Source organism: Eurytemora carolleeae, unplaced genomic scaffold (genome assembly GCF_000591075.1).
Source record: "Eurytemora carolleeae unplaced genomic scaffold, Eaff_2.0 scaffold53, whole genome shotgun sequence".
NCBI lineage: Eukaryota > Metazoa > Arthropoda > Copepoda > Calanoida > Temoridae > Eurytemora > Eurytemora carolleeae.
Genome location: NW_019396380.1, coordinates 38,861 through 63,207, shown reverse-complemented (window position 1 = coordinate 63,207; position 24,347 = coordinate 38,861). Strand labels below are relative to the sequence as shown.

At 32.1% G+C, this 24,347-nt stretch overlaps 2 protein-coding genes across 10 annotated transcripts; both read right to left on the bottom strand.

The window, feature by feature from the left end:
- Positions 1 to 3,380: 3,380 nt before the first annotated feature.
- Positions 3,381 to 14,892, bottom strand: LOC111702080 (compound eye opsin BCRH2). Its single transcript, XM_023473645.1, has 14 exons — positions 14,815 to 14,892; positions 14,435 to 14,514; positions 13,492 to 13,587; positions 12,399 to 12,476; positions 12,021 to 12,078; positions 11,432 to 11,500; positions 10,837 to 10,898; positions 9,047 to 9,172; positions 7,787 to 7,873; positions 6,305 to 6,403; positions 6,151 to 6,226; positions 5,805 to 5,855; positions 4,616 to 4,711; positions 3,381 to 3,508 (listed from the first exon to the last, which is right to left on the bottom strand). Exons 1-14 carry the CDS (start codon positions 14,876 to 14,878, stop codon positions 3,447 to 3,449), a joined length of 1,104 nt encoding a protein of 367 aa, XP_023329413.1. The 5' UTR covers positions 14,879 to 14,892; the 3' UTR covers positions 3,381 to 3,446.
- Positions 14,893 to 19,091: 4,199 nt separating this feature from the next.
- LOC111702061 (targeting protein for Xklp2) lies at positions 19,092 to 24,106 on the bottom strand. Of its 9 annotated transcripts, none has more exons than XR_002765340.1 (7): positions 24,047 to 24,106; positions 23,334 to 23,416; positions 22,788 to 22,899; positions 20,720 to 20,768; positions 20,062 to 20,134; positions 19,593 to 19,842; positions 19,092 to 19,253 (listed from the first exon to the last, which is right to left on the bottom strand). XR_002765340.1 is itself a non-coding variant. In XM_023473620.1 (6 exons), the coding sequence occupies exons 3-6, from the start codon at positions 22,869 to 22,871 to the stop codon at positions 19,794 to 19,796; spliced, it is 255 nt and encodes an 84-aa protein (XP_023329388.1). In that variant the 5' UTR covers positions 22,872 to 22,899; positions 23,334 to 23,416; positions 24,047 to 24,106; the 3' UTR covers positions 19,531 to 19,793. The 9 variants fall into 9 exon arrangements, 1 of the variants encoding a protein (XP_023329388.1); XR_002765341.1 differs by having other exon boundaries at positions 19,092 to 19,329; positions 19,618 to 19,842; XR_002765342.1 differs by having other exon boundaries at positions 19,643 to 19,842.
- Positions 24,107 to 24,347: the final 241 nt, after the last annotated feature.

Sequence of the window (24,347 nt, the reverse complement as noted above, 5' to 3'; positions counted from 1 at the left end):
TGGGAAGAAGGACGGGTTTGGAAGAACTAAGAAGTGTGCCAAATGCCTTACTCCAATAGTTCTTTTAAGTCAGCACCAATCTAGGATTAACCTTCTGTATTCTCAAGTTTATATCAATCGAGAAACAACACTCGCTGCATTTACAAGTTGGTTCCATATCCTGATACAACTCTCTTTATGCTCAAGTAAGTATCATTCAGATACAACTTGCTCTAGAACTCAATATTCTCTAAATACTTCAGTCTGTATCAATCCAGATACAACACGCTCTGTATTCTTTAGTGTTTATTGTTCAGATACTACTCACTCTTAAACTCATTGTTCTCCAATAATACTTTAGTCTGTATCAATTCAGATACAACACTCTCTGTATTCCTAGTATGTATTTTTCAGATACAACTCGCTCTCAGACTCTATGCTCTGTACACGAGGAACACGAGAAATAGTGTTTGTCTAAACGTAATAAACGTAATAAAGCAAAGGTTCCTGTCCATCTGATTTAATTAAGGAATAATCTGAGTTCGTTTCTCTTGTGTTCATTTGACAGACCCAAAAATCGATTTTGATGGTTATTATATCGTTAGAACTGACGAGGCTCAACCCAGACCGAAATATATTCAATAAATGTGGAACTAACATCTACTTTTTTACTCTACAGAGGTTTTGGTCCATCCCCATCACCGAATTTTAAATGATCAAATTATTTTGGGTTTTATGGTACATGTTTTGTTCAGAAATTAAATCGCAGTTAAAGTAATGAACGTAGTTAGGGCACAGATAAAGTTATAACGTAATATATATATATATATATATATACAGGTATTTATAGGTTTACAAAATATGGGGTTTATTACTGTATTTATTACAGAAGAATAGGTTGGGAAGAAGGATAAGTTGGAAAGAAGGTATAGGTTGAGAAGAATTATAGATTGGGAAGAAGGATGGGTAGGGAAGAAGGATGGGTTGGGAAGAGGGATGGGTTGGGAATTGAACCGGATGGGTTGGGAAGAAGGGTGGGTTGGGAAGAAGGGTGGGTTGGGAAGAAGGATGGGTTGGGAAGAAGGATGGGTTGGGAAGAAGGATGGGTTGGGAAGAAGGATGGGTTGGGAAGAAGGATGGGTTAGGAAGAAGGATTTGGGTTGGGAAAACGGATAGGTTAGGAAGAAGGATGGGTTGGGAAGAAGGAAATGGGTTTGGAAAAGGGAAAGGTTGGGAAGAAGTATAGGCTAATATTTTTTTAAAATTTACTTTTCAACATTCCAGCACGATTCATTTTTTCTGTACATCAACAATATTTTACACCAAAACAGTCATAGGATGAATAGCTCTAATGCATCACTAAACTTTCTTGAGGAAGGATCCTTCAGAAAAAGGGAGGGGGGCAGTTCTTTAGTCCGTATCAACAAAGATTAACCAGAAATGGAAACTTTCGCGTTTGGATAACCATAATCCCGATCTGCACATGATCTTGATATCTACAATATGGGCCCATTTGAATTTTACGCAGGATATTTTTTTCTATTGATTTTGAACATACGGAATATTACCATTCTTTCATTGGTTGAACGCAAAATTCCCTGTCTAATGATTGTCTATTCCAAGGATGTAGTGAATTACACCCTTGGTCTATTTAGTATTCCGGGATATCTGACTGGCACTGTACGGGCTATCTAATAAGGATTAAATTAATCTATAGATAAACAAAAGATCAAAATCAAGCTTGATCTCGATAATCACAATTTAAGAGTCTCCAGCTCAGAAAATTATATTAGCAGAGCCGGGAATTTTAGAATTGGCGATATCGAGATCAATGCTTGATCCTCTCTTTATCTTAATCTCGAGACTAACCTAATCTTTTGTTTGTATCCAAAAAAGTGTATAAAATTCAACCAATCAGATTGGCGTATCAGAAGCCGGGAAATTTGAAATTTTTCGCGCCATTTAAAGGAGAATTCTCTCATTTAATCAAGATTAATATGCAGAGACGATCGGAGAATCTCTAATTTTGAAAACCGGTTTTTGATTTTTCTGTACTATATCCAAAAAAGAGTGGATTAAGCAAGAAATTAAAAATCGGCAGCTAAAGGTATCCCATTTTATATTTACCAGCTCAGAGTTGAAAACTTTAGAATGGTGGATAATGGGATTAATGCTTGATCCTCTCTTTTTGATAATCTCAAGATTAACATAATCTTGCAAGATTATCTTATAAGTGTATGAAAAACGATAAAATTCAAATTGATATTTAATCATCTGAGAAACTGTAGCAGCCAATCAGAGAAAAGCGGGCAACCAATGAGAGAACAGAAATATTCTCATTGGAGAAAACAATTAACGGATATCCAAGGAGAGAGAAAAAGAGTGGATTAAGGACAAAAACGAAAAGTTTCCACAGTGGATATTCGGATCAAAAAGTCAGAATTAAAGTTTTTCCATTCTAAAGTTCCCAGCTCTGGACTTACATTTTTGTTAAAATAAAAAGTGCACTGCATTTTCTAAGAAGCTAAATTACACTCGTTTTGAAAACAAAGATATATGAGAGTTCCTTGCCTACGTGGATCATTTAGTACAATTTTATTGGTTTTTAATTAGTATGTATTTTATTGCTCACAATTTCTAACTTTAATATTAAAGAGAGTGTTCGCGAATGAAAGGGGGTTTAGGCTTACGGCGGAAATAAAGCGCTTTTGATCGCTACTAATCTTACTTCTATCTGGAGAAAATTGTTAAAAACGACTCATAAGAACGTAGCGTCCAATAATGTCCATACAAATTCGGAAAGTTGCAACATTCAACTCTGATCGTAAAATAATCAATTTAGTTCCAAAGAAATCATTCAGAAATTACAACCAATAATCATCGATAATTTTTCGAAGCATTTCTATATAGTTGATGTTTCTTTATTTTTCATGATCTGAGAGTTACTTTTGAAATCTTTAATTCCTGTTTCGAGGATTTTTGATAATGAAGACGACATTTTCATATTTTCCAGGAATATTCGAAAATCCAGCGCCAGCGCAATATTATTTTAAAAAACCAAAATCCGAAATATTATGAAACACTAACTTTATAAGAAGAATGCGTCGAAAAATAATCGTTGACTATTAAGTTTGTAATATCTGAATGATTTGTTTGGAACTAAATTAATTATTTTACAATCAGAGTTGAATGTTGCAAATTTCCGAATTTCGGAACACAGTGATTTCCAGAAAGTGAAATCTGGCCATGTATGCAGATATATTAAAATCACCAAAAAGGAATAATTCATCCGGTGTACTGCACTGTACAGTAAATTATAGTCCCGTTTTTCCTTTTACAGTATTTATGTAAAAATGACTTGAAAAATGAATTATGGAGTTTCTCTGATGAACAAAAAAACGTTTTTAAAGACACATGCAGAAATACTTTATTATCAGTAAATTTTTTTAATCTGAAAAAAGCAATATCTAGTTGAGGTTCGTCATTATTGTTCCACCAATAGTCTTCTCTTTCTCTCTGACATCCACGACTGAAACACAATTGTACAATGAGTACCAGAAAACTCTGGAATAGGAAGACGACTTTCAGGCTCAAATTATGACTTAAAAGTCTCATGAACACCAATTGAGCAGTGTAAACAGACCCATTTCACTTAATGATTAAAATACACTTTGTTATTGCTTTATTGTCGTCTTCCTAATCCATCGTTTTCTGGTTCTCACTGGATATAAAAATACTTTCATTCTCTGAAACCTTTATGTTATCAATAATGTGGAAGATCTAATTAACATTCTTTTTTTTATTTTAAGATCATAAACTATAGCTATAGGGGCGCGCTGGGAAACATTCTGTGAACGAACGGCAAAACCTGTAAATTTTTAAATCATTGACGAACGGAAAAAGCCATTAATAAGATAATAAATGTAGCTTATTTTTCAATTTAAAATTGCATGAAACAGTAAATAATTTTTTAAAATGTATTTTAATGTTTTTGATTGCAGATGTCTTCAATTTTTTCCAGCTATTTTTACATTAAATAATCCTTAACTGTTGATTTCTAAAATATATTGAGATGGCTAAAAAACTGAAATATCGTTAAGGAACGGAGCATTCAGTTCTTCGCTAATGAACGAACGGCTAACGGAAAAGCTTGTTTTACCGATTTTAACTTACCCTTATGAAACGGCTTGAAAAAGTTTGAACTTAAGCTCAGCCCTAGCTATGCTAAAACGGCTGGACCAATTTGACGGATTCCATGGGCAATGTCGAGCACTTGAGCTAGTATTGCTCTAATAGAGTCAAGAACAATAGGTGGCAACTTAACAGAGATATGGATCCATTATACACGACGTCACAAGTGTCAAATATAACAAGAAAAACGAAATTATCTCACATATTAGTTGATGCATGTTTTACAAGATTAAATAAAAAAGTGTAAAAACAGAAAATAAAGAACACGTAAAATGCACTTATTATACTGTAAGATCTTTGTTCTAAAATTATCACTATTATTAATATTTTTTAAGACAAAAAAAATAAGTTGACACGTCACGTAAGAATACAGCTGTACTGAGAGTGTACAAATTCTACGTTGCCATCTATTGTTCTAGAATCTATTTGGTTTATTTGGTTTTACCTAAACCAAAACACGGGCACTCAGCAGCGATTGCTCTTCTGTAGGCGGGATGAGAAAATGCATAAACCATTGGATTCAAGATGGAAGACAGCTTCGCTAGATAAGGAAAACATTTATTTAAAGAAAAAAGATATGATAAACAAATCTTTCCCCTCTTATATTCTTCACCTCTTTGATATTTCTCAATTCCCTCACAAAAATACTTTATTCTGTAAAATGATACATGGTTAAATCAAACTGTGGGAATGCCGAAACCCAAACTCAATAGAAAATTCACTTTATTGTATACGCGTAATTTTATTTGTCCCTTGATGCAAAGATGGCAATGTCCGATTCACAATGGTACCCTAGAATCCTTTTTCTAATCAATAATATAGAAGCTATGTCGTTTCTTAAAAGTTAAAAGTATTTATAATTCCGATATGTCTTGCTCCATGGTATAAATGGTATAAATGCGCAAATGAACCACAATTGAAAGTAATCAGTTTTTAAAATAATAAAAATTAATATATAATTCATACTTTTTATTCAAACAAAGAGTTTAAGGGTACCATTGTGAATTGGGCAATGACATCTTTAAATGGAAGATCTCTTGAAAATACGCTCAAGCCCCTTTAAGAGATTACTGTTATCTAGGGCGTAACGGAGATGTTTAAAGTTATGTACAGAGTTATCCACTATGTATGAGACAGAAACGAACACTAGTTCTCCTATTTTTCTTTTATTACATCGGTCCTTGCAGATGAATTTTATCTGTATTTGTTTGCTTTCTCATTTGTTGTTATTTGCACAAATTTGTTAAAGAACGATCTTTGAAATTTTAAGCGACCCTCTATTCAAAGAGGGGCAGGCCTTATTCACAGCGGTACCATTTAAACTTTCAATAATGTGGAAGAAAATCCAGCTTCAAATTTTACTTCTTAAGCTTTTCTCCATTATTACTGAGCAGAAAGCCACAGTCATCTTTAAAGAGAAAATTATCAATTTTCAAAGCAAAACAAACATAGATATATGTATTTAATCTTGATCAGAAAGAGCATGAAAGGGTACCGTCGTGAATCAGCCGCGGACATGCCTCTCGAATTTACGTTTGCAGTCCTTTAAAATGAAAAATATCGAAATGAACAATTAAACCTTAACATTTTAGGATTTTCAATTCTCATGTTTTGTGAGTAACCCTGTATGTTACCAAAGCATGCTGGTAGCTGGGTAGCCAGGGGTGTAACAATCGACATGTCCCCTGAAAAGTATACAGTTATAGTCCCATAAAACTCTAGAATAGGAAGACGACTGTTCGTCTCAATTTATGATTTCAATAGTTTAATACACATGAAACACAGACCCATTTCACTTAGCAAGTTGATTTAAAGTTACTTGTAAAAATATTTGCTTTATAACAATGTCAACTACACTTGCAACGATTGTTTAAATGTCGTCTTCCTCTTCCAAAGATTTCTGTCAAATATGATTTAACTGGATCGTTAAATCTTTTGAAATAAAAAATTCTTTCTTATGAAATAATTATTTTTTTTTACCTAAAAATGGAACCATGGTTGTAATTGCATAAGGAGTCCAGGCAAAGAACCAGATTAACGCACTTGTCATGGAGGCCTGCAAAATAATAAAGTAAGCGGGAATTTTCACGATTTAGTTAACATTTTGATAAATTTCAGGAAAAAATTGATTGACCTTAATAACTTTAGTTTCATCAATATGCTTCTCATCTTCCTGTCCGCCCTGTTCCTGCCCCGCTAGTGATGTAGCCTGCAGATGAGCTGATACAATCACCTGAGAGAACATTTTTATCAAAAACTAGGTACTTCACGCGCAAGAATAACACTTGATCGAAAATCCTACGAGTTGACCGAAAAAAAGTACGCTATAGCAGTTATGGGTATTGGGTACAACTACAAGCTTATAGTTAAGCAAGTTTTAATACAGAGTTTCTCCCTCCTTTTCCCTCCTTTTCCCTCCTTTTCCCTTCTTTTCCCTTCTTTTCCCTCCATTTTCCTCCATTTCCCTCCTTTTCCCTCCTTTTCCCTCCTTTTCCCTCCCTTTCCCTCCTTTACCCTCCTTTTCCCTCCTTTTCCCTCTTTTTCCCTTTTTCTCCTTCCTTTTCCCTTCTTTTCCCTCCTTTTCCCTTCTTCACCTTCCTTTTCTCTTCTACTCCCTCCTTGTTCCTCCTTTTAACTCCTTTTCCCTACTTCTCCGTCCTTCTCTGTCCTTCTCCGTCCTTCTCCGTCCTTCTCCGTCCTTCTCCCTGCTTCTCCCTCCTTCTCCCTTTTTCTCCTTTTTCTAGTATTTATTTCAGCAACGTTTATATTCAGCTGTTTTGACGTTTATCAAACACAAACAGACAAGTCAAATTTGTAAATACAGTGAGAACTAGAATACTCTGGATTGGGAAGACGACTTGTAAAATCAAGTTTTAACTCTAAAAAGTCCTACGAGAATGAGACACAGTAAATGTGCAATATTAACAGACCCATTTTACTTAATTAGTGAATTAACATGTGTCTAGTAAAATTATTTACTTTGAAATAACATTAAATACACTTAATCATTATTTTAATGTCGTGTTCAAGTTCCACAGTTTTATGGTTCTCACAGTATTTACATATTTGCCTATCTGTTGGTGAGTTTGTGTTCAATAAACGACAAATCAGCTAAACCGACCATGCCAAACACTTTTATGGTGACTCAATAGACTTTTGGAAAGCTAATGTGGTTTAGATTTGGAATCAAGATAGGTTAAATTTGATAATTTGTCGGAAATCCGTCAATTTAAACAGAAAAATATGAAAGTTTTGTTTTTATTATTTAAAATGAATAAACGCATCACAGTTTTTGTAGATAGATGCATGGCAACAAAAAACTAAAATATTTAACTAAAGATGGGTGGGAAGTTCACAGTACACCAGCAGTTTATAACAGTCGTAGGTGTATATATTAATATAATAAAGACGACTTTCTATCTTGATTTGGATTTCAACCTAGCTTTCAAACAGCAGACTAACGCTTAACCATGTTTAAACAAAGAGAAATTGCCAATTAACATGGCTTCTCTATGTTTTCTTGTAAACTTGTAATTTGAAAAATTATTTGTCTCAATATTAAACGCCGACCACCGTATAAACGTATCTGATCAATGATATTGATATGGAGAATTACCTTGTAGTAGAAGAAGATGACGAAGATGAGGGGGATGAAGTAGTTGAAGAGGAACGCGTGGACCATGAAGGACATTCGGTTAAAGTCCTTTACAGATATTAATCGTTTTGGACCTTTTTTATTTATGAAACTTTTAAAAGTAGCTTTTGTTGAACTCTGCAATATTTCTTTCCTTAAAGGGACTGTAAAGGGAAAATGAAAGGGGGTATAAACTGAAAGCTAATCACTTTAGCTCTCGATCGCGACCCATGAAAGTTGCATCTGATGTTCCTATCTCGAGAAATTGATATACAGCTGTGTCAAATTTATACGAAAATTAATATATATACAATTTTGTATAAAAGTAGAGGGTTTAAATAAATAAAATTCAGCAAATATGCAACCAATCTAAAATCTATGATATCCCAGAGAAAGCTAATTGTAACTTAGGTTTACTCCAATTCTAATTTTATGTTTGTTATTTCTATTTTTAATAGATTTAATTCATAATATTATTTATACTTCCGTGTTACTTGACCAGAAGTTCCACCAATGGCAGTGCAGTAAAGTGGTCACGTGATACAGGCGGAGACACGTGACCAGTATACTGCTCTGTTATTGGTGATAGTTCTGGTCACGTGATTTAAGTTTAAGATTTTCTAAATTTTACATATATGAACTTTCGTTTAATTTTAACACAGTTTTATATCAATTTCTCGAGACAGGAACATCAGATAAAACTTTCATGGGTCGCGATCAAGAGCTAAAGTGATTAGCTTTCAGCCTATACCCCCTTTCATTTTTCCTTTACAGTCCCTTTAAATAAAAAATAAACGATTGATAACGATCGTTACATCGCGTTCGTTTCTGCATCGTTTTTAAATCGTTTTTGGGTCGTTATTGCATATATATCTCTGAACCCAAAACGTTTGAATAATTAAGGTTGCGAAATTAAGGAATGATGAACTTTTAAATAGATATTTTATATCATCTAAAATTATGGAAATCCCCGATGTTCCAAAGTAACTGAGTTCTTGTTGTCGCAAACTCTGATTTTATAATCTCTAGATCTTTACAGATCTGAGTAAACTTTTGAGGTTTTAAACTTTGAATATTGTTAGATTAAACAATCTAAGTTTGAAATATCAAAGGTTTATACAATCAAATTGGAATGACATAGAGTTTATAAATTTTGAGTTGGTGGCAAAAATTTAGTTTCTTGAAAAAAATATGAATTTTTTTTTCAAACCATTCTGTTGAACTTTAAAAAAAAAATCTTACTCTTGCAATATAATCGTAGCTGCAAGTATTAAGCAGTCCCTCTGCTTTATAAGCTCCCCAGCCAAAGAAAGGAGGAACCGAGACTGCTATTGAGTAAACCCAACACAACAAAACATTTAAAAATGCCTGAAATAAATATATACTACAGTGGTCAACTTATTTTTATATACAGGGTGTCCCAGGAAACATGATAGTAGCAAGACGACTTGAAAGTCGTCTTAGATTTGGAAAATTATTAGTGACATTCAATCTTCAACCTGATTTAACATGCTTAATGTTCTTGAAACAACAATCGCAAAGTTATCCTAGTCCTGGCATTTACAAAATGTGGTCTGCTTTTTATTTTGTGCATTTTGGCTTTAATTTATGTTACGAGAGGCAAATATTTCTACAGAAACCCGGCCAATTATTAAAATATTCAGTAATCTTCTTTCTAGAAGAAAAATGTACGTGAACCAGAATTATCGCAGTAAGAAATCTAACTTAATCTAAAAACTTCATGGTTTACGTCTTATACAAAATCTATCAACTTTGATTTTCGAATCAATATATAATTTTTATCTATTTCATGCATTTTGTAAACAGAACAGTTCCGGGTTACCTGAAGATATTAAGAATTTTGTCCAGATTTAAATTTTTTTTAAATAAACCTAAAATTTCGAAATCTAGACAAAATTCTTAATATCTCGGATAATATTTAAAGTACAAAAAAGGCAGACCACATTTTGGACTATTTTGCGATTATTATCTCTAGAATTTTACATCTAAAATTAGGTTGATAAATAAATGCAATAAAATTTATCAAAAACGACATTCAAGTCGTCTTTCGAATGTCTTGTTTCTTGAAACACCCTGTATCAATAGGATATCGGTTTCTAAAATGGTGATGTAATATAATACAATTTTAGAGCCTGATAATTCATTGGTATAAACATGCACCAAACACTCTGTATTATGTAGTTATAGTTCAGTATCGGATATCAATTTGTTTTGAAATATACAGGGTGTCCCACGAAGCATGAGAGTTGATGAAGAATTTTAAATGTCGTCTTCCATATGCTGTATTATATATCAAACACTTTTTGCAGTTTATTTCGTTAAAAAAACCTTTCACTTAAATATATATTACCTTGAAATCAATTTTATCATAATTGGACTGCCATATAATATTTTTTTATACTTTTTGGTCTCAAATTATAGAAGAAGACAAATTGAACAAATTATAGAAGAAGACATTTTAAACTATTTACCAACTATAATGTTTCGTGGGACACCCTGTATGTCGCCTCTTTGTAACCTCATTTTAGTGATCGTTTATCAATAATATAATAGAAATCGTTAAGTTAGAAATTATTCACTTAAATTTTCCGTTCTTTTTTTTTGTTCGTTTTTAAATAACGATAATAACGATAATTTTCCATTTATCTGGACGATCCATTTCGTTCTTCCATTGTTCGTTTTTCTGAATGAACCCTTTTCCACGAAAGATTTCGTTCGTTCTCAAAAATTTCGTTCGTTCTCAAAAATTTCGTTCGTTCTTCAAAACGATGCCCATATCTACTGTTAGGTATGACCACCACGGGATAAAGAAGAAAAATTAAATTTATCCGAAGTGTTGCATAAGATGAGAAGATGGAGATCAATGCTTCCGCAATTCACAACAAAAAATCATGGCTTCGATAATCTAATCCAATAAGACTTTATGAAACGATAAAATTTACAGGTCAAAATTATTATTTGAAATTTAGTTTACAATGGCTTTAAACTTCTAAACAATACCCATACAATACCTGGCTAAAAGTCAGTCTCTTGGCTGTGCAACCTTTTGTAACAACCCTGTATCGGTCATAGGCTGAAAAATAGTCAAAATAATAATAATATTTTGTATAAAAAGTCAGAAAAATAAATAATTTTAAACCTTTAAACATATGATAAGGTAACTTTTGTTAAAGTGAGTAAAAAAAGCTAAAAATGAGAAATGGTTAAAATGATAATAATTTTTGTAATAAAAAGTCAGAAAAATAACTCTAAATTTAAACTAATAAAAGATAAAATTAAGTTACTTTTGTAACACTAGGTAAAAAAAAATAAAAAGTAATATCAACCTATTGTTTTTTTTAATCTTAATTCATACGTAATCTGACTGTGTATTTTTATAATTTTGAAAACTGATTACTGACGATTGTGGTTTCTGTACAAGGTGAAGTGAGTTGCATTTCTATTGCACGAAAACATAGAAATTATCAGAATTGGCCACTTTGAAGCAAAGAAAAGGGACAGATCTTCCAAATTATTGATCAGATAACGCCGCTTACATTCCCTTTAGGCAATAAATTTAGAATTAGACTTTTTGATACATTTTCGTTTATTCTGATTTCAAGTTACCTATAACTGCTACAATAAGCATAGAAGTTGTTCCAAAAATTGCCCCAGCACAGGCATATAATCGACAACCTTGAACAAAGGAATTGAGTTTTTGCCACTAACTAAAATTTTGCAACCTGAAAATGTAAACCTTTGATATTTCAAACTCTTAGATTATTTGATTTAATCAAATCCATAGCTTGAAATATCTAGGGTTGTTAAGATATAGCGATTAGAAAATCAGAGTTTGTGACAAAGACTCAATTCCTTTTCTACTCAATCAAAATTTTTCTATCAATTGGCATTCATATACGCAAATTCTTTTCATGAATCGTTCTGAAAATTTTATTTTTAACGTTTTACAAGGAAAAGTATCATCTTTAAACTGATAATTGAAGTTTTTTAATAAATTTTCGCAGATTATTTATCTTAAATTGGTGCAGTTTCAAAATTTATAAAATACGATTTTTTTCCAGGCAACATTTTATAACTTTCCGTAAACCTATACTGGGGTCATGTGAGTTGTCTCAACCACGGTGAGCTTGATCGGTTCAGCCGTATCAACGTTTATTTGAAAGAAACAAACAGAGGAAAATATATTTATAGATACCTAGAACTCCGTACATCCAATACCGTTGAACAAATATATTCACGATCACGGGAAGACACTGAAAAAATAAAAATAAATAAATAAATAAATTTAGATTGAAGAACTCGTCAGAACAAGGGAAATGTTCTTAATTTGAGTGGGTTGTAGGAAAAATTAGTTTTCAGGCGAAGCTGGGCTCTCAAACAGTTTAGTTATAAAATCAATTTTTTAAAACATTTTGATATTTTAGAACAAGTCTCAATTTAAAGTATAATGCTTCCTTTTGTATATTTATAATTGAAAGTCTCAATTTTAAGTATTTGAAACAAAGGATATTTTGTGTCATAAATATGATAAAGTACAAAAAAGATCCATTCACCAAAAATGTGAAATTTTTACCTCAAAAAACATAAATCCTAGATCAGAGCACGCCAGGCTAAAGAAATAAAGATTTTGTGGAGCCCTCACCTCCTTATTCTGAAACAATATTTAATATTAAATATTAAAGATTTATTTTTAAATTCTAAATTTAACAATATTCTATAAATAATTATATAATAACATGGATGCAAATATTTTGATATTTCTTGTTCTCCATTTTCTTCTTGTTCGTACATATTTCATCATATTTCGGCTAATTTTTAAACAACTTAAATCTAAATTATTGTATTTTTTTCGTACCCATATAACTGTGGAATAGAAAGACGACTGTCAGACTTAAAGGGAGTGACCGGCTATGTAAGGTAGTTGAACTGAGTATGCAGTACTGTGGAAAACTTCTTTCGGATTCATTTTGAGACATATTAAACTTTTTAAAGATTTGTAAATCCCGAGTTTGAGCGCAAATTCGACGTTCAAAACCCCTACTTTGGATAAAACATGAAAGCAAATAGAAAATGTCAATTAAATAGAAAAAAGCCTATTTTAAGTCAGAACGTAAAAAAGGAAAGTCGTCTTTTTTGTAATAAAAAACTTCTTCTTTGTATTAATAGTCGTCTTCTTTGTATTGGAAAGTCGTCTTCTTTGTAAATAGCCCTGTTCTTATTCCACAACTTAATGGGCCTAACTGTAAATGGCAAATTGCATAAAAAATATACCTATATTGTGAGCTTCCTACGATAGGGTCACGGTTTTTTTTATATACCTCAATTTCGAGAATGGCCGACCACATTTTAGAAATTTCAAGAAGGACAGTTTCCATTGTTCCAAATCAATTTGAACTTTTTAGATTTTTGATGTTTAAATAGCTAGTATTTATAGTGTGGTTTTATTACAATTAAATCAAAAAATCCAACTCTAATATTTTATTCCCTATTTTATATCTTTAGCTTAAAGATATAAACTTTAGATATTTCAAACTTTGATTAGACATATATTTAGAAGAAATAACAATTTGAAAATATACAGGGTCAAGAAGATTTTTAATTAAGAAAAAATGGTTATTTTGGTGAAGAAAATGCGGAGAAAATGACTTTAAAAAAGTATTTTTTACCTTTAAAAAAACATAAACGACAGTAATGTGCCCTGGTAGACTGATAAGAAAGAGTAAAGCGTAGATTATCCCCAGACCATGGGAATACAAGGGATTCTAAACAAACAGATTATACCCAGATCATGGGAATACAAGGAATTCTAGACAAACAAATTATACCCAGACCATGGGAGTACAAGGGATTCCAAACAAACAGATTATACCCAGACCATGGGAAAACAAGGGATTCTAAACAAACAGATTAAACCCAGACCATGGAATTACAAGGGATTCTAAACAAACAGATTATACCCAGACCATGGGAATACAAGGGATTCTAGACAAACAGATTATACCCAGACCATGGGAGTACAAGGGATTCTAAACAAACAGATTATACCCAGACCAATACAAGGGATTCTAAACAAACAGATTAAACCCAGACCATGGGAATACAAGGGATTCTAAACAAACAGATTAAACCCAGACCATGGGAATACAAGGGATTCTAAACAAACAGATTATACCCAGACCATGGGAATACAAGGGAACCTAAACAAACAGAGAACACATCGCAAGGCTCCAATATTTCCTACATAAAATGGGGAAATTGGCTCCAATATTTATTACCGGAGATTTGAGTTGGCTCCAATATATCTAACCTAGGAGGGGGACTTGGCTCCAATATATCTAACCTAAGAGGGGGGACTTGGCTCCAATATATCTAACCTAGGAGGGGGACTTGGCTCCAATATATCTAACCTAGGAGGGGGACTTGGCTCCAATATATCTAACCTAGGAGGGGGGACTTGGCTTCAATATATTTAACCTAGGAGGAGGACTTGGCTCCAAAATATCTAACCTAGGAGGAGGACTTGGCTCCAAAATATCTAACCTAGGAAGGGGGACTTGGCTCCAATATATCTAACCTAGGAGGGGGGACTTGGCTCCATATATTTCTAACCTGAGGGGGGAATTGGCTCCAATGAGGATCAATTATTTCTCTCATCAACTCCTCTGGAATACCATCTGTATGTGATGCACCTGATTAGGAAAAGTATTAAAAATACAAGCAGTATGCTAATCTATTGAAAAAAGAACAAACTTGCCGATTTTATCGATTAAAGATGTTTCTGACCCACTGAAATAATCATATCATTGGTTTCCAGAAAAATTGGGTTCTTTTTGAAGGAAAGCTGAAATTTATCTGTCAATGCTGGGTTCCTAAACTAGTCTTCTAGTCTAGCTAGCTAGTCTAGTTTTTATTATATATTACATATTTATGATATTATTATTATAAAATTATTATTATTATTATTATGAAATCATAATATAACTCTATACCTGGAGGATAGTAAAGATTATAATTTTCATCCAGGTAAATGCCTTCTTTCAAGGGCCAGCTCATTTCTAATTCTTCAATATAATATTTACAAATTATCCACAAATAAAACATAAATTGTTTTGCCAAATAAGAGACTGTAGGCGTATTTTCAAATAACCCTCTATTTACACAGGGGCAGTCCGGATCCACAACTAGGTACTCTTTAAACATACAATTTCAAAGGTACCCTTTAAACATACAATTTCAAAGGTACCCTTTAAACATACAATTTCAAAGGTACTCTTTAAACAGTACTCTTTAAACAGCACAATTTCAAAGGTACTCTTAAAACATACAATTTCAAAGGTACTCTTAAAACATACAATTTTAAAGGTACCCTTTAAACAGTACTCTTTAAACATACAATTTTAAAGGTACCCTTTAAACATACAATTTCAAAGGTACTCTTTAAACATACAATTTCAAAGGTACGCTTTAAACATACAATTTCAAAGGTACTCTTTAAACATACAATTTCAAAGGTACTCTTTAAACATATAATTTCAAAGGTACTCTTTAAACATACAATTTCAAAGGTACTCTTTAAACAGCATACAATTTCAGAGGTACCCTTTAAACAGCATACAATTTCAGAGGTACCCTTTAAACATACAATTTTAAAGGTATACAATATTAAAGGTTAATATAGAAAGATTAACAGGTTAATTGTTAAAAGAAATCAAGAAACAAGGCGAAAGGAATGTAACCGTAATTTCAAGGGATCTTTCATTTATGGATGGTTGCATTTCCTATTCAGAACTCTAACCGTAAAAGCCTTGTCTAATAAAGAATGAATTATTATAAATTGTGAATTTCTGCAAAAATGGCTTGCGCATTTCTGCAACAGGAAAACAATGCAGAAATGATTATAATTGAACACTGTAAATAGAGGGTCCCTTTAATTTAAAGGGATTTAAGCCAAACTGAGAAAAAAATATTGAATCCTATCATTAAAATATTATTTGGTGTACACTGCACACTGTGATGTACAGTCAAAACTGAGAAAAAAATATTGAATCCTATCATTAAAATATTATTTGGTGCACACTGCACACTGTGATGTACAGTCAAAACTGAGAAAATAATATTGAATCCTTTCATTAAAATATTATTTGGTGTACACTGCACACTATGATGTACAGTCAAAACTGAGAAAATAATATTGAATCCTATCATTAAAATATTATTTGGTGCACACTGCACACTGTGATGTATAGTCAAAACGCTGAAATATGAAGGGGACTCTTAAGGAATCAAGTTTAAAAAGTACAATGAGCATTAGACACAACAAAAGTGAATAATGAAAATATAATGTCGTCTTCCTATTTCATTGTTTTCTGGTTATTTCTGTATTTTAACTTGTTTTTTCTCACCAAGAAAAAAAAACTCTTTAATACGTTGTGTCAAATTGAAAGCGTTATACAAGTGATGTCATGTATTTTGTGCAGTATTGTTATGTTAGTATTATTTCTAAAAATATTTTTGATATATAATTTGAACTTATCTTCTTGTTAAATCAACAAGATCTTCGGAAGAAAACCCCGGAAATAGGGGTTTAGCACAGTGCTAAAATAACTTACATTACGTTGAATCAGAAAGAGAGAGATGGTAAATTTTAAGCGACATTATTGGTACAACTTTGCGACCTCGAAGCTAGTTTTTTTGTGAAAACTTATGCATGACAGAGGCAAGTTTATCCGTTGAATAGCAAAATTTTAAATATTTTAGTTTTTCTCAATTTATAAGATAATAATGTTTAAAGGTGTTTACACTGTCATTTGGAAATTTGGAATGCGTGGTTCCTTGCGCGCAGGACATCTTTATAATACATACATACAGGGTGTCTCACATCATATTAGATCGATTACAGCTATAAATTCAGATATGAGGGACTAATCAGAAATTAAAAAAAAATGTATAAGGCTAATGTAAATTATGTTTTGCAGATCACAACAGGTTTTTCGAGTATTATGTACGTATATTAGCGCTAAAGCTTGGAGAGATAATCCAATATTATATGGGACGCTCTCTGTATGTAAACTCTGAATTTAAACCTACTGCATTCCTAGTTCTTCTTTTACTTAACGAATTGTGATATTTCAGAGAAAAATCACTTTTAAGTGCGCGACCAGGGGGATATTTAAAAAACAATTAGCAGGGGGGGGGGGGGATACAATATATTTTGATAATTCATAATAAAGATTGAAACTACAAGCATTTGCTTTCTAATCCTTGTTTAAAATTCTAAATTATTTTTAAAAATTATATTTTTTTACATGTTATAACTGAAAGATTGTTGGCATGAGAATTGCGGATTTGTAAAATAGAGTTTTTAAAAACTATTTTTACAGGTTTTAAGATAATTTTCTTTAGTATTGTTTATATCAGATAAAGAAGCCCGTCATGTGTATATTGTAATCTCATGCCATGAAGAAGCTCTGCATAAAAAATAAGAACAATTGTGTATTATTGTGTAATGAAATATTTAAGATATGGAGAAAAATACATCGTTAAATGGTTAAATTATGATTGAAAGGGTGAAACCATTTGGAACTTTTTTTGTTAAAAATGCTCTAATCCACCTTCTACCAGACCATTAGTTTTTGATTTGAGAATTAATTCTTTTTTCAATTTTACGGAGTTTTGCTTGTTGAGTAAATGAATTTAGAAACGTTAATATCGTAAAAACATCTTGATAAGTTATTATGCCTAAAACGAATCTTTGGAAAATATTGAAACAAAACATTTATAAAAATCAGCTTTTAAAAACCCGAATCAAAATGCTTTGAACATCTTTTTTTGATCAAATGTGAAATGATTTTCTATTTATTTTTCTTTTATGAATATTGCTTCTTATTTGCTACTGTGAACAGGATTCTATATTTTCGATGAAACAGTTTCACCCTTAATGCAGGGGAAATTAGTTCCAAAACTAACACATGGCCCATTTCTAACACCGAGTGTAAGAAATGGGCCAAATCTGCAAAGTAATCTTTTTCAAGAATATACATCTTTAAATCCAAGACGAGTAGAACAAAATTACACCATGTATTTATAAAAAATGGCTACAACTATATATTGAAACAATAAAATGTCAATTTTAAACTAAAAATAAGGTGTGAGAATAAGTTTTTGATGATTCTTGATTTCATTTTCGAACATTTCAGCTTATGTCGCGTTTTCGGAGCATATCCTGGTTTTGGGACAATTACCTGATTTCATATCAATGCCAATTTTTAAGTATTTACGCACTTATGAAACAAAACAAGATTTTTTGACAAGGTAAAATATAATCAAAATAGAAAATAAAAAACAAACAGTTCTTTTATAATTTATATATCTTTACAGCATTGAGAAATCAAAATATTAATATCATTTGTCCTTACAATATTGATTGAACTGCGGTAAACTGTTTGTTTAAATGCTTGAAAATAAATCATCGATATTCTCTAATTTAACAGATAAAATGTGGAAACTTAGATTCTAGAAATAATTCAAAAGTTAATTTATTCTTCAAAAGATAATTTTTACTTTCAGTCATTTATTTTGTAAGTTATGAAAGTGAGCTTTGTTCTGAAAAGTGGATTATACTCAAAACAGGAAAGTATGTTTTGTCTCGAAAATGCGACAATGTTTCAAATTCAGGATATGTTCGAAAATGGAAATACTGACATAATCAGAACTCATATTATAACTTAGATTTTAAAAAAGTTTAAAATTGGGAATTTTTGTTCTCGTCATGTTTAATAAAATGTTGGTTATAGTTTTTATTTTCTTTTACTCTGGATATGGGCAAGGATCCCAAAAACCCAGTCTTCAAATTTGTGCCCATTTCTAACTTTCAGTGTTAGAAATGGGCCAAGCGTTAGTTTTGGAACTACCCCTGTAATGTTAGAGGAAATTCTGTCTTGATCGTTTTCTAGCCCAGTATTATGATTTCTTACCGTTAACAATTACATCATCTATGTACATAAAGTTGTAATCTCTGTATGCTTGTTTGTCCAATCATAACTCAGGAACCCCTGGACTGATTTGCCTCAAGTCGTGGTTGGGGATTTTGGTAGATCCACCGGAATGGTATTAGCTTGGTTTTGAGATTCTAAGTTTAGTGGATCGACTTTGAGAGAAAATTTAGTTTCCAGGTAAAACCGTTCAAGTGCGGGTAAACGAAGGCTGTAACTTTTAATAACCTGGGCACGGGCAGCGCTGGGTTCCCAAACTAGTTAAAAAATATAACTATTGAAATAATTTTATTCAATACCTCTTTACTTTACAATCTAATGTTAGTAGAGAAGATTTACTAGTCATTGTTTCTTAATCAGTTATCACAATAAAATTTATAAATTGTCATCATACAAATATCAGGGTTGTATATTTTCTGCCTCACTCCACAATAAATCTTAATATTTATTTAACAAGGATAATGAAAATAGAAAATATAAACCCTGTCTCTAACAGTTACCAAAACCAAAGCACTTCAAAACAATCATGCTGTCCTTTATTATTTATTTGTTAAGAAAATTTAATCCCACTGGACCCCTTATATTGAATCCTATCATTAAAATATTATTTGGTGCACACTGCACACTGTGATGTACAGTCAAAACTGAGAAAATAATATTGAATCCTATCATTAAAATATTATTTGGTGCACACTACACACTGTGATGTACAGTCATAGTAGTCACGCCCCTTTTTATGCTTAGGTCAAAAGAAAAGTTCTAAGAAATTAAACTACTAAAAAACAAAAGCTAAATTTGAACAGGGTTTGGAAAAATGTTAGATAACAGTTTAAAGACGAGTAAGAAAAATATACTTTTACTAATACTTTTTACAAGACAGTGATGTAAAGTGTTCAGTGCACAGCAGATAAATAAATGTATATCGTTGAAAGTTATAAAAACGTAAAAATATCTCCAAATCTGTCTCTACGCTAGACTCAGTCCTGACTTTGAGATGTTCGGTTGAAGGTTGAATTATTCTTACTCCTAAAATAGTTAACATTAAAATCAAAAATAAAACTTTCAGGGACATCCTATTTTTGTTAAAATTATATCATCTATCAATAAAATTATTTTACCCACCAGATGCAAATATCCAATTTTTGGGTGTCAGTATCCAANATGTTGATATTACTTAAAAAGAATATTTTACTTAAATTTCTTGAAAATGAATATCCCTAAAATTATTTAAATATGTGTGCTGACCTGACCGACAGGCGAGGAGACACAGGTAGGGTGAGAGGTCGGTCAGAGGGCCGGATCTCCACAGGTTTATATCCTGAACAATTTAATAAAATACTACAAGAGTTAATTCTATACTAGCTGAAGCCCGGCGTAACCAGTGAAATTTAAGAGATACTTTTATTTCATTTTTTAAAAGCTTGAATTTTTTAGCCTACTCAAGGGTTCCCTCAAAAAGTTCAGCCAATTTGGTTCAGCCGCTTGGCCAGCTAAAGCCAACATATATTAATATATACATACAAACAAAATCAGCTGGACCAAATTGGCTAATATTTTTTGAGGGAACCAACAGGTCCTCTGGGGGAAACATAGGGAGGGAAAAATTTGATTTTAAAAATTCCACAGGCAACGCCGAGCAATTCAACTAGTTTATAATCTAGAAATTTTTTTTAGGAAAATAAATTAAACAAACAAAGTATTCTGCTATATTTTTTTCCTATTAATATTTTCTTTATATGTTCAAAAAATCCCTTTTTAACGTGCACAAAGTTTATAAATAAGTGTTCAAAACTATTTTTTAATGCAAAAAAATCTCTTTAGAGCATAATATCTTTTAACGTGTATCAAAATCACGCTTAAAATATAAAAATCTAGTATAAATGATAAACTCTCAAGTCTCTACCTCGGATGGGCTGAGCTTTGTGAACAGCCTGTTTTCTAAGTCGGGCAATCTAAATAAAAAAATGAGTTAATTTTAACTTTCATCTGCCAGACGTCAAAGTTATCAGCTAACATACGGTGGTAGACGGATTGAACACGACTTTCGATTACAATTTTTAAACAGTATGGATACACAATAAATGGAAACAAATAGAAGCAGTCAGCTAAAAAGGCTTCTCTTTATATACTTTTTAAACTCGACATTAGGTTTAGCATCGAAAAGGAAAAATCCATTTATTCACTCCCGAAAAATGCAAAAATTTTCGCTTCGCAATCTGTTCCGCGAAAAATGCGAAAGTTTCGCGAAAAAATATAATGCGAAAATTTCGGGAAAATATTAATGCGAAGATTTCGCATAAAAAAACAATGCAAAATAAAGCGAAAATTGATTGGTCCATTTAAAAGATTCTTTCCAGTAGTTGGCTGGCTCATTGTCATGGGTGAACGTATGTGGACGGACAGAAACTTAAAATGATAGTTAGAGAAATCAAATTCTCTTCATGCATTTATTTATTTAAAGGAAGAGAAATTATTAATATGACATAATAAAACTTCAAATATTGAGCTATCAGAACAGAAAATTCCACAAGTTTTTTATCGCCATTAGTTGTTGCAGCTCTTATATTTTTCGCGGAATTTTTCCCCCGAAAATATTTCACATAAAAAATCACCGCCACCCAGATCTGTTTTGCGGCAAGCGCGCTCCTCAATTGGTAATCTCCACCACCTCAATTAGTAATCACCGTAAAATTTTGTTTTCTGTGATTTGAATTTAATGCACTTTTAATACAATTTTCGACATCTAAAAGATATTTTCATGAAACCTTTACAGTGTTCAGATTTTTTTTTTGTATTCGCCTACTCGAGTTCAACATCTACAACAAAACTAATTATATGCATAGAAAGAACATAAAATTCTGAAAAATAAGTCTCATCACACCCACTACTGAAAATGAAGTATTTAGTCCACTAATAATGGGTTAAAGTTTCCTCTCTATGTAAGGAGTTTAAAACAACATTCAGAGGAAAATGCCGCAAACATTCTTAAAGCGAAACTTGAAACTAAAAAACGTAATATATTTCTAGCACTTAGTGTTGTGCTAGTAGGTCGGATGTGTTGTATAGCGGATTTGGCGTAGGTCAGAAGTGGAGTAAAGCGGATATGTGTAGGTCGAAAAATACACCACCTTTTTGGGCTGATTACTATTTGAGGTGGTGGAGCTTACCAATTGAGGAGCGCGCTTGCCGCAAAACAGATTTGGGTGGCGGTGATTACTATTTGAGGAACTCTGGACTCCCTCCCTCGTTTAAAGCCTGTCATCATTCATAATTAAGGAAATTCCCTTAAAACAGGCTAACAATAGGAAAAAGGTAATATACCAAAATTTTCTATGTTGATATTACTTAAAAATGTACGAGCTAGACAAACTGACAGATAAGCCACAAGAAAGGTTAAACTATTAAGAGAGAGCCTAATTTATTCTTTTGATTTATAGTTTATTTCGACTTTCTAAAAGGTGTTCCATTAACGCTGACAATTTCTAGGTCATAGTTATAGACACACATGTTGGTTACATTTATTTTATGAAAGTTTTGTTTTATAACTTGATTCCCTTATTTTTCTTTGCACAGGTGTTTAAATTTTATGTTTAGAAAAGTATTTCAGCCGCGCTGACTTTGAAGAGTTACAACTCATTAACGAAAAAATGTATTGACAAATTTTCTGAACAATGTAGCTCTTGACCTTGGCTATCTTCCTGCAAAATTAGTTTTAGCTGACCCGCCTACCCAAAGAATGGTGCGCACGTGAAGGGTTTTATCAAAATACTGGTGTATGGGAAAACTTTTGGATTTTTTTCTGTAATAAATGTTGCAGATTTTATATAGCCAAACGTTCATATTACAGTTGCCCAAATCTTTTTACAGATTGTAAAAATTCTTAAAAGTGACTGAAAAATATCTGCATACAAATTGTCATAATTTATGGGTCACCCTGTTGTTATTTAAATTTTATCTCTTCAATTTCCCACCTCTTCTTCCTCTTCTCGTTTCTTCCTCTCCTCTCTGTTCCTCTTCGCCTCCTCTAGATCAACTTCTTTCTTTTTTTTCTCCATTTCAAACTGTCCCCTCTCCTCAGCTCTCCTGAGAAAAGCACGAAATTCTGATGAAAAATAATATTTTTTTCCAGCAAAAGGTTTATAATTTTTATACTTATCATTTTAATTTTAATGAATAAAACTTCCTGAAGGGAGGGGACCAAACCTGGACACCCCCCCCCCCTGATGAAAAATAATATTTTTTTCCAGCAAAAGGTTTATAATTTTTATACTTATCATTTTAATTTTAATGAATAAAACTTCCTGAAGGGAGGGGACCAAACCTGGACACCCCCCCCCCTCCATGCATGAATGAAAAAAATACCTAAATCTAAAATAAAAAAAATGATAAAAATTAAATATATTTCTTAAAATTGCAAAGATGAAAGATGAAAAATGAATAAAACCGTCTAAAAATCTGTGTAAATGTACATTATACATAAAACTTATGAAAATTAATAAAATGTATGAATTTAGTACCTATCTGTATGCAGAGTAAAATTTGAGATCTCTGCTAAAGGTTTCTCCGACGGTTTAGGAACAAACGGGGCCTTACTTAACACCTAAACAATATGTAAGCTTAATTTTTAGATTTTTTAACATTCCGGATTTTAAAAAATCTGCTGTAAAAGGCGATCAAATTATTTGTATGGTTAGGTTCACAATGTTAGCCTTTAAACCTTTGTCTGATCAAGGATAAATAAGATATCTATTTTCATTTAATTTTTTGCTTCGAAGAGTCTACCCAAAAATCTGCTTTAAAGGGACTGTAAGCTTAATTTTAAGTGACCCTCCATGCAAAGATGCCAAAGTCTGATTCACAACGGTACCCTTAAAGCTTTCTTTATGATGAAAATATTTTCGTTTTTTTTTTCTAGTGTTTTAATGGTTTTCAAAATTATTAACATTGATATCTATTATAATTCAGACAAAGCTTTTAAGGGTACCGTTGTGAATTGGGCATTGCCATTATTGCATTGAGTCGAATGTTCGGTTTAAATAGTACCCTCTAAGCCTTTGTCTAATAAAGAATAATTAAGGTATCTTTTTAAACAGAGGAGGCTTAAGCATCTTTTTAATCTCCTAAACATTTCAGATATTTTTGGCTTTATAGAAGATATGATAAGGCCCCCAAAATAAAACAAATGGCATGTAAGATTCACATGGGCAAAATATAGCTTCATTAAAATTACCTTTGCCTCGGTAGCTTTGAAATTACAAGCAGCTCTCTGAGTTTCCAGTTCCTAAAGAAAACAGTATTCATCTTGAACTCTCCCTTTACTAAAGGAGAAAGGTATGATGTGCGAGGAGGGGAAAGTTAATTCCAAGATTGTATAATAAGGTTAGATACGCTGGATGTAGGTAAAGACGACCATTGTAGCAACACTCTAAATCCTCATATGACGTCACTACTTATTTTAAAGAACAAAAAATTTTGCTGCTTACTAAATATAAACGAACTCAATAATTAAAAAGTTGAATTATAATTGCATT

What these genes read in the sequence shown, in the direction of transcription:
- LOC111702080 (XM_023473645.1), bottom strand. Translation starts at nt 14,878, where the DNA reads ATGAGCTGGCCCTTGAAAGAAGGCATTTACCTGGATGAAAATTATAAT. An exon ending in GCTTATTGTAGCAGTTATAG is followed by an intron (nt 10,899 to 11,431) that starts GTAACTTGAAAT and finishes ACTATTTTTCAG; the next exon opens with CCTATGACCGATACAGGGTT. An exon ending in GCTACGATTATATTGCAAGA is followed by an intron (nt 7,874 to 9,046) that starts GTAAGATTTTTT and finishes ATATCTGTAAAG; the next exon opens with GACTTTAACCGAATGTCCTT.
- LOC111702061 (XM_023473620.1), bottom strand. Translation starts at nt 22,871, where the DNA reads ATGGAGAAAAAAAAGAAAGAAGTTGATCTAGAGGAGGCGAAGAGGAAC. An exon ending in AACGAGAAGAGGAAGAAGAG is followed by an intron (nt 20,769 to 22,787) that starts GTGGGAAATTGA and finishes TTTTTTATTTAG; the next exon opens with ATTGCCCGACTTAGAAAACA. An exon ending in CAAAGCTCAGCCCATCCGAG is followed by an intron (nt 20,135 to 20,719) that starts GTAGAGACTTGA and finishes TAAATTGTTCAG; the next exon opens with GATATAAACCTGTGGAGATC.